Source organism: Branchiostoma floridae, chromosome 7 (genome assembly GCF_000003815.2).
Source record: "Branchiostoma floridae strain S238N-H82 chromosome 7, Bfl_VNyyK, whole genome shotgun sequence".
Taxonomy (NCBI): domain Eukaryota; kingdom Metazoa; phylum Chordata; class Leptocardii; order Amphioxiformes; family Branchiostomatidae; genus Branchiostoma; species Branchiostoma floridae.
The window spans coordinates 9513854-9529017 of NC_049985.1; the positions used below are offsets into that span (position 1 = coordinate 9513854).

The 15164-nt window shown below is 42.6% G+C and overlaps 1 protein-coding gene across 27 annotated transcripts in view; it reads right to left on the reverse strand.

Annotated features, from left to right (window-relative positions):
* Window positions 1–15164, reverse strand: part of LOC118419051 (rho GTPase-activating protein 26-like) — a 49947-nt gene that overhangs the window by 17076 nt on the left and 17707 nt on the right. For all 27 annotated transcript variants that reach the window (XM_035825289.1, XM_035825307.1, XM_035825317.1 and 24 more), the window contains 4 exons: window positions 5762–5823; window positions 2125–2187; window positions 809–875; window positions 567–664 (listed from right to left, as the gene is read on the reverse strand). In XM_035825289.1, coding sequence (XP_035681182.1) covers window positions 567–664; window positions 809–875; window positions 2125–2187; window positions 5762–5823 — 290 coding nt within the window. The remainder of the gene's footprint in view (window positions 1–566; window positions 665–808; window positions 876–2124; window positions 2188–5761; window positions 5824–15164) is intronic.

The following is a 15164-nucleotide window of genomic DNA, read 5'->3' on the forward strand; positions in this document are numbered from 1 at the left end:
CGGTACAGCCTTCACCTCTGCCCAGATTAAACACTGATTTGTCATGTGGATTTTTAGTGATGACAGCGGCTTAAACACCACACCCTGTGTAAGGCATATAAGCTGTGTAACACCCATCCATCTTAGCTGTATCTATTCACTTATTTATTCAGTTTTACCACATTTGTGGAAGGATTGACACAACAGGTGACTAACACCTTGGCAAGATGTCAGCCCAGGGACCAGATTGCAAGGTTTGATCCACTCATTTTGAGAATGAGAATGATTTATTTGTAACGTCACAGCCTTAAAACCTTAACATGTATCACCTAACTAGAGCAAAGATCTGGAGTATTACATAATGGGGCTTGTAGTGACAAAAGCAGAGCATTCGAACCTGCCAAACTTAAGGAGTCTTGAGAGCAAATTAAGAATTCCTTATAAGTAGCACATCATGATATGTTAGCAGTTCTCAATGCATGGTGCAATTAATACAGATGGAGGCAACTCACAAGAGTTCCTTAACTACATATTACACAATCTGACATGGTAAACCACAACATATATGATATGGTGAGAAGACTTACCAGTTTTCCTTGGGTCTGTGTGTAGGGGATCATGGTGAAGATCTTGTTCTCCTTTTGGTACATACAGTAGTGCTTCACCCAGGCATAACCAATGGGTCCTGTATTAACCACAGCAAGAAATATGTTCAACTACCGTGTAATATCTAATAACATGCCTCTGCGAAATGCAGAAATACCTATGAAGACAAGTTATGAAAATGAGAAAACAAGGATGACAGGAGAGCTGGTGGCCCGTTACTCACTTTTCTCCTGTACAAACAGGTAGCCCTGCTTCGTGTACATCTTATTTGGACCCTGCTCAATCGGCTTCTGCAAAGGCATGAATAACACAACGTTTATTGACAAGCCTTTTCACATATGCCAAATTCATCACTGTAATACTGTATTAGTGATTAGTATAACATATCCCTTGAATTTTAGTAAAATTTTTATTTTACCAGTTTCGTATGACCTTTTACCCATGAATCTTGTTCTGTTTACTCCATCTTAAATGGCAAAAATATTAGGTTGATGTTGAATGATTATGAACAGCAATGTATATAGAGACACATGTTTAAATATTCATAACAGCTGTTCCAGGGCTGTCCCACCTGAAGTGACCTTCAGGGAGGAACATAATGCGTAAATCAGTTGGCACAGGGACCAATGGTATAACTATGTGTCACACTGACTGATACAAAATCAGGGAGCTTCTGAATAATTTAATTTCCTCTTCCTGTGCACACTGCTTGGCTGGTCTCCTGGCACAAATGGGCCTTTGTTGTTGTAAATCCTACATTCTACATGTATTCTAACACCCACAGGTAGACAAGGGAAAGTACAAAATGTGCATGCACTCATCATGGATGACAACCATATTCCAAGTGTACTTGCAACCACTTAAAATCTATTAGTCATCCATCAACAGACGTACTTCTGTTGTAACTGAGGATCTCTCAGCGTGAATTGAAATCCACTCATTATCTACAACAAGTGGAAATATCTATTCTTTCAACCTGAAATTTCCAGCATTTGCAGAACTCTCTCATGAGTCTAAATATACATAAATAGACTACATGTTCAGATTTGCAGTTAGTTTCATTGAAACTCTATTGATGTATGTTTGCCCACAGTTTGTGTGACTTATGTCGTGGCAGGAACTATGTGAGCAGAATATTCATTCAGCATGGGGGAGAACCCAGTCAACATTCAAAATCATAACTCTTTTTTGCAATAAAGTACACAGAATGTTTACTGACAAGCTTGTGAAATGTACAAAGCATACAGAGTGACAAGACTGTCCATTTCTTACATTGTTGCTACATAGCAACATGTCCACCCTGCAGTGTCTGATCCACACAGGTTCTATAAAACAGCATGGCCTTTATCACATGATGGGAAATCTGCTAACATGATAATATTGGCATTAAGCCATTACTGTCCAACACCACAGGAGTGAGAAACACTTACCCAACACTGGTGATGAAGATAAGATAACAACAAAAGGAAAATGGCTGGAGATGTGTAAAATCGAGCCAAACGAGACTACATAAACTCTTGTCATTAAATCTGATCTCACCTCCTGCATCTTCCTCATCAGGTGCTCTGCCTCCGTTCTGGTGCTCTCAAACCTCTCTCTTGTCTGGATGGGGAAAATGGGCAGTGATGAGTAAGTGTGTCAGATGGTATCAAACAACGGTCAATCATTTCATCAATCTATGGGGGACATTCTATCCTGAAGCACAAGCATTTTATTCAATTTTCTAGTTTCAATTTTCGGCACTCATCACTAGTGCTATTTTAAGGAGAAATTGCAACAACATGATTTAAAAATTCAAGTACACATGGAAACGAAAGACATATGTTGTAAGATTATGTTGACATTACCAACACATGATATGATGATCATCGTTTGAAAAAAAATTGCTATTGTTGAAGCTGCACCAAAAATACACCCAGCACACCTGCTGGTCACACAATGTTAACATCCCAGCTACATTGTACAACAACACAAAATTTACATATACTAACCCATTTTTTCCACAGCATTTTGCAGATGACCACCTTGACAGTAGTGTATATGTACTATAAGCTAAGGCACACAAACTGCTTATACTGCTGACTGTACAGCAGACAGAATGAGCTGCTTTTGTGAATGGCAGGCCAGTGTTGGGGATGAGTCAGAGGTAAGTCAATAAGCCTGGAGGATAATGTCATTAGCATGGCACGGTTACGGCCTCAGGAGACGCCACGTCTAGCCTACCAACAATCACCATCAAGGGGAACCAAACTATCATGGAGAAAACATCACACTGACATTGATCCTGCACACACACTTATCAAAGGATCGGAACCATTTTGGTGGATTACAATCTTTCCTTCTCGTTTGATGAAAATTTCAGAAATAATTGTGCAATGATGTCAGAAAAACGCATGTCCCTGAAGGCTGTACCTGAAAGGCTGATATGGAAATTAGACCATGACCCAGTTGATTCTTTGGAACCAAAATAATCATATAAATGTATTCCACATCTATATCCAATGATATCCATGTCTGGGGACGGAGAGACACATTTTGCTGATAACAGAGGTTGACAGAACCCAGTATTTCATGAGGATCTGCATGGGGGAATCCTAGCAACAATTAATGGTAAATTGACATGTTAATTTGTTATTGCCAAACACTTTGGGAACGACTTCATTGGATTGTTCCATTGTTTTCATAGGGTGTCTTGAAAAACTAGCCTGCGAATACTATCACAACCATATGATCCAATGCAAGTTTTGGGAAACCTAGAATTCCGCTGTGTGATACGAATAATTTGTCCATAACACTTAATGATGAATTCAGGATAACAAACAAAGTGCTACGTAACATTAAAGCGACCAATTATGCTTCAAGCAAAAATTTACTGACCACTTATCCTTGAATTAGAGAAGGTTGACTATGTTAAACCATGATTTAAAATAGCTCTTGTATGATGCCTCACAGGAAAAAGCATTCATCCTCCATCCTACAGAGGTATCAGGTGGTACAGGACCAACAGTAATGCCAGCCTTGCTCCTATCATGCCAGCAGTCTCACGGGACAAACCGTCAGGGGAACCATGGGGGAAAATGGCTGGACAATCACTGATGTATATTTATATATCTATAATGGGCATTCCTCTGTCAATATGCTTCACATGTTTCTCTTTGTATAAAATGAACAACATGTATAAAGAAACATAAATAAAGCAGGCAATTTACATGTAACACAATCAAATGCACTTGACAGAGACATTGATGTAAACTACTGTTTCTACATTGTATGTTGGTAAAGCCTAAATATCAGAAATAATTGAATTGGTTTCTGCATCTTTTTCAGGGCTTAACAACCTATATTCCCACAACCCACTAATGCCTTCTTTATGAAATATTACATTTTTGCTTAGAAAATTGCTGTTAAGCATTTCTGGTAACTGACAATGATTGACTGACGACATTTAAGAGCTTCACCTTCTCCTAAACAAAAGAGGTTTTCTTGAATATTTCATACAGCTTTATCTCTGTCCTAAAGAAATGGTTAAGTATAAATGATGCATGTTCCTGACTATCTCCACCTTGCAAGTGTTAACCCCGTTGTGTAATGGCACCTTCCAAAGTGCTCCCCAGGGCCAGCCAGGCTTGAAACTGGCCTGGATGTAAAATTGTCCAGAACAAATAAGATGACAGGGAGAGGTGAATCTCACCTAGCCTGATGGCAACGTTAGTCACGGACACACCTTGTGTGATATATCCCCAAATAAAACACCAAATAAGTAGACAAATTTAAGTAGTACCCTGATTGCAACTCTGTTATGTCTCAGTCTGTTTTTATCACTTTGTTTACAAAATCTATTAGAGAAAAAAATATAGACAATGAAACATGAAATACAGACAGTTGTTATGGAGCTTAGCCGTGGAAATGAAGTCAACAATAACACAACTAAATTATCAAGTTGTCTTTCAAAGTGGACAGATTAACATAATGTGTGACCTTTTGGAAGGGGTCATTTGTAAGTCAGTTATGCCATCCATCAGCTGCCATGACAGGCGTGCACCCCTCACCCTGGGTACTGAATAACAGTTGGTTTTATGTCCACCCTGTTTAAATCACTCCAGGATGCCAAGTTTGGAAACAGGCTCTTGGGACAATTGGGCAAAACCATAACATATCAAATGTATTGTGTATCCCAGAACATACTCATAGAATGTAATTACAACACTAAACATCTGGCTGACAAATAAAATCACTTGGCTTTATAAAAAGATACACAGAAATTTATTGCATTAGAAAATTTCGCAAAATCTAAGATAGAAAGATGAAAGATCTAGTGTCAATCAACAAATTACGTCCTGCTCAACAGAAATATGGACATACAAAAACCAGCCTGGTAAATCTATTTTGCTAAAAATAAAGCTAAGCCATTTAGCATGCCACTTGAAAATCACTACTATTCAGCATTGACAAACCACATTATCTTGTGCTATTCTACCTTCACAATCAGTAAAAAGGGCAAAACATTTTGATAGAGCATGAAGAAAAAGATAATTTTTATCAAAACAATTGCACTGTTTTATCCTGCAAATTGAATGTTTGGCTCTGCCTTGTTTTAAACACTTCACTGTACCTTGATCACACTACAAGGTGAAAACACAGTAAGATTGGATGTCAGTGTTTATCACTGCTGACACAGGACAGGCCATTCTCTGCTGTATATCAGGGGGGCAGAGATTAAAACAACAGCAAGAATGCCACCAAATTGGTAGAGATGTAGCTTACAATGCAAGGAAACATTTAGATTCCATGTACTTCAGTGAAAAAACACATTTGTTCACCACTATTAAGGTTTCATATCATATCCATCCAAAACTATATTGGCAAAACTCCTACTGGAAATAGTTAAGCCTGATCTTAGGGTGTGATTGTGCCAGGTTTATCTTTGTCCTGTCCCTACATGACCCTGAAGACGGAATTGAAACCTGAAGTAGTATTGAGCAAGACTACAAGACAAACTAGCACACATGTTTCTCTGTATCAGATGTGCCCTTTTAATAGTATCACGTTTACTTCACTTACCTTTATGGGCATTCTGCCTCCAGTTCATCATGTCTGTCAAACACAGGGCTCGTCATTAAAAATTTAACAACCGGATTACATATGGTATCACGGGAAGGAAAATGGTGGAACTCACGTTCTGTAGTCTGAGTTGGAGGTCCTGGCCGTATGACCTGAACTCTCTGGCCACCTCATGACCTGCAGAAACACATGATTCATACAGATATCAGCCAAGCGCTGGAGTCCGACCAATCTGGCCTGTCATTCGTCACGTCGGAGGGACGGATCAATACTGTAATGGGGACTGGTTCTGGTGGAGCTGCTGCAAGATGAGATGATTAGTGGAATATTGGCAGGTCTGAGATGGTGGAACCGACCATCACAGTCAGCCATGCCTGTCATACCTGATTAAACACTGCTGACTTGTCCTGATAACCGTATGGAGAGACGAGGTCATTTTCTGCCAGGAATCTGGGACAGAGCAAGAGGGATGATTTCTCTTAAAATGAGGACTATAAATTGATATTTCAAGGTTGAATAAAATTGACTGTCGGTTTTTGAAAGCAATATAATACATCAACTTGAAAAGGAAATTTGACAATAACCAAGGCAGAACAAAAGATGGATAGATGCAAGAACTATATGCATGAGGAAATTTTGTAAAATAATTTTTCTTTAACTTCCTGTTCCTGGTTTCATTGATCAGTCCCAAATCTGCTTACAAAATCAAATTTACATGAAAACATCATAACCCAAAGACATGTAAGTTAAAATAACAATCAATATAGTAAGACAAGAGAGCAGCTTACTACATGAATGTAGTACTGAGCACCTCACCTAGCATAGCAACACACAACAGGGAATGACATGAATCTGGATCCCCTAATATAGACCTCAGCAGCCTAATTAATCTCCCCCAAGATAAAAGGCAGTGGACATGTTTGACAATACAATAAATGGGCTGCTTATCTGCTGTATCAGTGATGCTGCATTTTCTCTCCCTAACTAACCACTATGGATTATCACCTCAGTTGTCTCTTATCACAAAATTGTTTATCGCCTCAGAACGAACTTCTTAAGATTTTTTTGGCACCTGTATAATATTTGTATGAAAATTAATGACACAGTTTCACTGTTGAAAACAACATCCTGCTTAACTACATAGTTTTATGAAAGCTACAATGACTTATTGACATCACCACAAATGTATCATAGTACCTAAAGCTGATGTTGGGGCAAACGTTGGTAGGTAAGTGGTGCTTAATGCACACAACATACAGATTATGAGTCCATCACAGTAAATTACAGGCACATTAGTGGGACACAGACTGCACAATAATCCTGATAGTCCAATCAGTACAGAAACAATAACAACCAACCTTACCAGCATGGAACTAACATTAAACTGGAGATCAGACCATGCCAGTTTCACTTCCCCACATGTGGTGAATGATTCAACCCCGGTTATGTCAAGAGAAAATGCCAAGGACCAATTGACCGAAGAAGATTGGAAACATTTTTCATTGTTTAGTGAAATCAAAGGGCCTTCAAAGCTGCAGTGACATTTCATAGGTAATCTAGTTGTTGTTTTACCTAATCCATGTTACAGTGCTACAATCACTCATGTTAGATGATTTGATTACATTGCTATATGTACATTACTAACAGCATTACATAGGAAACCTGGACAGGAACTATCACTTATCTGATGATTTTCTTCTGAAACATTTCTTGGTCTTGTGAGTTGATAGAAATTCTAAAAACTAATTAATTTGGACTAAAATCCTTCATGATCAGTACAAAGTACTTCAGGAGTTGTTTCTTTTCATCATCATATGCAGGAACTTCAAGCTACATTTTTTATCTTCAAGCATTTTAACATTAAATTATTCTAACAATATATGACATATATTTATCCCTAGTCTTGTGCACTGAATATAAAGGTAGGCATTAGTTATGGCTATGTACCAAACAAAATAAGGCACAAAATTTAATGTTGTTTACACTATACATGAATAATGCTGATGGCATCATTCACATATTCTTGCACACAAGAGAAAATCATCTACGTCATATTTTCCTCAATTATTGAAGGTTTTTTTCAGCCTCAGATTAGAGTAACTCTTCTGCTGGGAAGGAAATAAAACACATGACACTGCACATAGCCATCACATAGGCTCTATTGCTTGTCTAACACTTGAGTAAGGACAGTGTACCTAATTCACAAGCATACATGTGTATATTGCTGGTTATCTCACAATGCTCAAAGCATATTTTTGCAATAAGAAAGACTTTACTAAGTTGGCTACCGAAATGAATGTATTTTTTGTGAATAAAAGAAAAATGTGTATGTTCATTTTTTCCTGTACAACAACATGTACATCCCTATAAATTGTACCATAGATATTTCTTCCTTAAGCTGATTGAACCCCATCTGGCCTATCCATTTTGGACAGAAAATTGCATTTTCCTCAAGGTCGGCCATTGTTTTCCGATAACGTATCATCATTACAGTCAAATAATGGTCATCAGTCTTATTACGTCGGCACGCCCATGCAATATTAAAACTGTACCTTCTTTCCTTTAAATTGTGGTATAGAAAATGTACAAATTTCTGAATACAGCATCTGATACGAAACCCTATTTTCAGTGACACAATCATTCACCACAGATCAGAAAAGTAATTCTGGTCTAGGACAGCAGCTACTAGTACTTCTCTTTCCAATTCTAAATGGAAACCTGAATGAAAGGACAGCACCAGACAAGGGCACCTCCCCAACAACGCACACCAATACCATTTCCTAACCCTTTTCAACATTAACAAAATACAACACAACTATCTAACCCATATGCAGCAATTGATGTACATATACAACTCCCATCCTGCTACTCACCCTCCCATCCTGCACACGGCTGTCATCCCTGGTGCAACTGAGATGTAAACACGCGCAGCCCGATCATTCAACCCAGCACGCCTGACGTCATCTCCTCATTTGCATGTTATTGCACATGGAGAGCACGGTAATTGGTCTGCGCGGTGCTTAAAGCAACCTGTTTGCAGCGGATGTGGGTTATTTTTAGCCCAGAGTAGGAGTACCAGATACTGTTGTCAGTGAGCGGGGAGAATCTCTTTTTTGGCGGAATGACCAAATAAGTACATGACCAGCATCACTAATTACGGAGGAGTTCCCGATAGGCTGTTACCGGGAAAAAACAAAATAATGAAGGCAAGCAAAACATAACAGCACAGGTGGGGGTCCCTGAGCATTAAAATAAAGAGGCATATGAAATGAAAATATGGTTGGGAGGAATTTTGTCATCTATCCCCCTTATGTTACTCTTCCTAGCTAAAACATCATGATGATGAAAAAGAAAATATTTTTTCACCCACGACCCAGAATTAGATGCTTTAGGTTAATTATTTCTGCACCCCCTCTTAGTAGGTGAAGCAGGAAGAATTATTTTCTGGTGAATGAGTAAATTGAGCTGAAGGAAATGGTGGGTAAAGCCCATGGGGCCTGCAGGTAGGGGTGACCTCATGTACTAATCACATTCATCATGATCCTGCTATGTGCAAAAAATAACAGGTCGTAAAGGATAGTCTCAACATCAAAAACACACACAGGTATACCATGTACACATCATTCATGTACCACCTCGCTATCCAATAAGGTGTTTCTAACATACCTGTGATGATCAAATGACTTGTATTTCTATTATCTAATAATTTGACGTGGTAGGGCGAAATTAAATGGGATGAGATTTGTCTCTAGAGGATAGCCATGCATAGGTTACCCTCATGTATTTCTGAATAATGTGGTACTTGAGGTAAGATATATAACAGGACAACTATAAATAACACAAACACTTGTACCTACATTGTATGGCTGTAGGTGCCTTGATAGCAAGGAGGTATGATAATAAATGGTGGTCCTGATATCTTATTCACAGGAGCAGGCTTCCGTGTAAATCACATCCCTGGCAGCGGCTCAGTAATGAAATTGGTCTGCCGCCACTACAGACTTACTGAAGGTCTTGTCTCTCTTATCAGAACAAATCCTTCTCTTGCAGGCCTGGCTATCAAATTTTTCCTGGCCCTAGAGGATATCTCTTCATTGATTTTGGTAGAAAGGGACACATCTTTTAACCAGATATAGGACAAGACTCCCTTCAGTATGGGCATATCCTGAAGTGGTATAATTAAAGGGCTATATCCACAGGCATTATGCATACCTGTATGTAATGTATGACTACCATTACAATTGAAGTTTGGTACAAACCTTGGTGCCGGACAAATGTAATTGTCCCTCGACGTGGAACATGGTGATAACTCAGCATGGCATCCTCGCTTCCATGCCCATCTTAAGCTCATTCGTAGTCACTCGAAAGAAGAAGCTCCTCCCCTTTCGGTGACGCATGCGCTCTCGGCTTGCTTGATTTCTTCAGTTCTTCACAACCTGTTCTGGCCGACCATCCCGGGGTGGGAACAGCCAGTTGCAGTACCGCAGCAGTACTTTTGGGCCGGGTTATCACCATGTTCCACGTCGAGGGACAATTACATTTGTCCGGCACCAAGGTTTGTACCAAACTTCAATTGTCCCTCGACGCTGTCACATGGTGATAACTCAGCATGACTTTGAAGCAGAGGCCAGAACAGAATGACCAAAATGAGACAAATTTGAAGGTTTGTTGTAAAACTTTTCAAAGGTCGAACTACTTGACCAGTTCGCTGCTTGCATTATATCCTTCACTGATACCCCGGATTGATGGGCAGCAGAGGTAGCAGCACTTCTGACAGAGTGGCCGGTGAAGCCTTTGGTGACTGAACTAGCTTCTGAAAGGACAGATTTGAGCCAACGAGCAATCGTAGCTGAGCACACTGCCTTGTGCGGTTTGACCAATGCGCGGAACACACGCGAATCAGAATCCGAACGGAACGATGCTGTCCTAGCTAAATACGCTTTCAAATAAACCACAGGACACACTTCCTTCTGCTCAAACTTAGCCACAAACATAGAATGAGAGGGTTTGTCTGGTCTAGAAGTCTTTGTCAGTTTGTAAACTTCAAATGACAAACCGTCCTTAGAGGAACTCATATGACAAGTGTCTAACAAAGCTAAGGATTGGCTTCTTCCTGCAGACACCAAGGCTACTAACATGGCCACCTTGAGAGTCAACTGCTTTAAACTCAAACATTTTGCCGGTGCCCACTTACGTAGGAATTTCAGGACAACTGAAACATCCCAAATAAACACATGTTTTGGTACGGGTGGACGCAACTCGAACACACCCTTCATGAAACGAGAAACTAAAGGGTGAGCACCTATAGGCCTACCTTCTACATTCAAGTGTGTCGAGGAGATGGCAGAACGATAAACATTGATCGTGCGGTACTGTAGACCCTTATCAAAAAGGCGATACAGAAAGTCGAGTACCTTATTCAATGGCGCCGAAATGGGATCAAGACTTTTTCCACCACACCAGCGAGACCATCTCCGCCAGGAGGACGAGTATAACCCACTGGTTCTCGGTCTCCAGGATGCCAGGAGCACTCTGGTAACTCCATCCGAAATTTCAGACTCTCGGTATCGAGTCCTGAGACAGTCCACACGGCTAGACGTAGCGACTCTCCTAGCGGGTGAGGTGTCCCGTCCACCGGTTGCGTGAGTAGAAACCGGCTTGTTGGCAGCCTGACTGGCTCTTGGACTAACATGTGGAGGAGCATGGGATACCAGGCCGCTGTCTCCCATATAGGTGCCAGGAGATGTACTCTCTGCACTTTGTCTTGGCGAATTTTCGTCAACACCCTGCCGACAAGGATGAACGGGGGGAATGCATACAGAGCCTCCCACTGGTTCCAATCCAGGGTGAACGCATCCGTTCCCACCGCCTCTGGGTCCGGCTCCCAGGACACATACAGGCAGAGCTTCCTGTTGAGACGGGATGCGAAAAGGTCCACTGCCCTCGGATTCCGGAGGGCGGGACATATCTGCAGAATGATCTCGTACACACTTGGTGACACAGACCATTCGGTGAGTCGGTTGAAGTTCCTCGACTTGAAATCTGCTCTCACGTTGTCCAGGCCAGCCACATGGACGGCCGACAACAGGAGGCCTCTCTCCACGCAGAAACTCCAAAGGTTGAGAGCAAGGTCTGCTAGGGCTGTCGACTTCGTGCCGCCCCGACGATTGATATACGCGACTACCGTCGAATTGTCGGATTTGATGCGAACCGCAGAATTGACCTTGTCCTTGCAGAAAGACTGAACCGCGAAAGTTGCTGCCATCATTTCTAACTGATTGATGTGCCGAGTCCTTTCCCTGACCGACCAACGACCACCTGTGCTTATACCGTCGGAGAAGGCTCCCCAGCCAAGTTGCGAGGCATCGCTTTCGATCACGATGTCCCCTACGGGACAGTGAATCGGACGGTCGTTGTTTTGCGGCAGACTGTCTCTCCACCAGACTAAATCTTGCCGCGCGTCTAGTGGGAGATGAACTGGCGCGTCCCAATCTCTCCCTGTCTGCCGAAGTGTTGAGATAAGGAGGAGTTGGAGTTGTCGGAAATGTAGAGGCGCCAGAAGCACCGAGACGGCGGCTGCTTGAAACTTTCCGATAACATGAGCTAACTCCCGCGCAGTGAGTCGACCTTTCTCGAGCACAGCATTGGCTAATCGACTCAGCTCGATCACCTTATCATTCGGTAGAAAGAGAGACATGGTAACAGAATCTAAACCTGAACCAAGGAAAACAATACGCTGGGTTGGCTCTAAGATAGACTTACCCAGATTGGTCACGAAACCCACGTGGGCAATGAATTCTGTTGCTGTTTTGGCGTCTTGCCTACAGCGTTCATAATCACTGGCTAAAATCAGCATGTCATCAAGGTAACAAATTAACCGAATACCTCGTCGTCTCAAATGCGAAGTAATGACCTTCAAAATCTTCGAGAAAATTCTCGGAGCCGTGGAAATTCCAAACGCCATACAAACGAAGGAATAAAAACGATTCTTCCACGCAAACGACAAGAACCTCTGATGGTTAGAATGAATCGCAACAGAAAAATAAGCATCAGTAAGATCAATCTTACAGAAAAAATCTCCTGGACGCACCAAATCTTGAACTAAGGATAAATGCTCCATCTTGAACTTGGGTACAAACAAACATCTATTCAGAGGTCTGAGATTGATGACGGGCCGAAGGCCCCCTGATTTCTTGGGTACAGTGAACAACCGAGAAATAAAAAGATCTGAACTGAAAGGGACCTCTTTCACTGCACCTTTCTGCAACAAGGTTTCAACTTCTAAATCCAGGGCCAAATCCTCCTCTGGAGACATAGCTCGAGTCCAGGGAATACTAGTCTGTACTGGAGGCGTCCGCTTAAATGGCAACCTGTACCCCTTAATGATGTCAAGAATTACTGAATCGCTAGTCAAAGTACGCCAAACCGGCAAAAAATGCTTCAAACGGCCCCCATGAGGAAGGGCTCGAACTAAGGGGCGAGGTACAGGTTGTGATTCAGACGGACACCGGCCTAAATCTTGCATACACAAGGAAACACAACTACTTGCTAGATTTCTTCCCGAAGCTCCCGTCTCCGCCCTGACCGGAGGAACGGGAGTACTGCGCACCCCAGTAAAACTTGTTGTTACCGCCGGACTGGCGGGGAGGGGGGCGGGATTTACGTGAATTGGAGCCGCGGCCCCGGCCGCCGTAACGCGAGGCGCCCGACTGGCCCCTCCCCCATCGGGGCCTCTGCTCATATTTTGGCTTCAAAGAGTCAACTAAAGCCCTTTTGCCCGCCACTAACTCCTTAGCTTTGGACGCTAAATCCGAACGAACCAAGTGTGACGGCTCATCGGGAATCATCCCAAACAAATCCTTGGCTGTATCTACGGTAGAAACCTCGGCTAAAGACAGACGTCTCATTTCAGCAAGGTAACGATTAGCGGAACCCAGCAGCCAAATAGCAGTCGCTGCACAATCTTTCATTACAGTCAAGTCAGACGACAAAAGATTACCATCACAATCACCAAGCATCTGCCATAGATTCAGAATCGGAGCTGGTACATACAATAACTTTTCCTGCAAAGTGAAAAGCGGCTTGTCCGCATTGATACAATGCTTACCTCTGATCGGGTCAACCGCCGGCAGTAATTTCATCGTAGCGTTATCGAGCTTCGGCACCGTGAGATTTTTAGGTGCATTTGTTGGGAGAAGGAATTTACCCTGCCAATGTTTAATATCGGCAAATTCACGCTTCTCTAACCCGAAGTACTGCTCGGTGTAACTAACAACCGACGGGCGGGCCGTCCACACTTTATCCGGGTCAGGCGGCTCACGCTGCAGCGGCACGAAAGACTCAACGCTGACCGAGGAGAAGTCCGACTCCTCGCCGCTGTCGCCCGTACGAGCCCGTTTCGAACGAACCGACTCCGCCTCTGAGGGTGGCACCGAAGGCCTCTTAGAGCCTACGGAAGCCGCAATGGAGCCAAGAATTTCTTTAACTCCCCGAAATTCTTCAGTCATAAGGCCGAAGGCCGCACGGAGAGAATTTTGATCTTCTTGTAGGGTGTTGACCCCTAGCATAGCACGGAACTCCGCCATATTTTCTGGAAAATTTTCCTCATGCTCATGAACATGCCCGGACGAAAGCTCCCGCTCGGAATCCCTAAGAGAAAACTCGCTGCCATGGAGCGTAGAACTCCCCTGTGCTGCCGGGAGAGCAGCCATACGGCGCTTAAACTCCGCCAGGCTTGTAACAGGGGGGACGGCAGCTGGGTCACGAACATGTGCGGGCATGTTGGATTTTGCACCACGTGGTGGCGCCGGCGGGGCAGTACTTGCCCTGAATTCACGCGGCGTTATCTTCTTAACACGCTCGCGTTTCTTGTCCTCTTGCTGAACTTGCCGAGAACGCGACTTATGTTTGTCACTTTTGTGTGACCGCTGAGACTTACGTTTATCACGCGAACGCGAACTACGGTCACTCATTGTGACAGAGCTATTACAGATAGGACTATCCGATATGAAGCAAAAATTACAACTGAAGAAATCAAGCAAGCCGAGAGCGCATGCGTCACCGAAAGGGGAGGAGCTTCTTCTTTCGAGTGACTACGAATGAGCTTAAGATGGGCATGGAAGCGAGGATGCCATGCTGAGTTATCACCATGTGACAGCGTCGAGGGACAATCTCAAGTAGCTTTGCATTAAAACTATGGTATTTCAATGTTTCAACTACTCAAAATATCTTTTATATTGGACCTTGCATGGAAATGTCTGAGAGGACATCTGCATCAATCATGCCATACAACTGGTGCTTCATCATCATATCTTGTCGTACACCAGTACTGTATCCAGCTTAGGGCTTCTTGGTTAGCTTCATATACTGTAGGTCTTGGTCGGGCAACATTTGGACAGTTTGCACTGTTAGAGTATTACTCCTCGAGTTATATCAAGTTCACATGCACACACCAGTACAATGTAGCCAGTTACATATAATGTACACAAGACTTGTTATACTTGTGGTGGTCACATCTA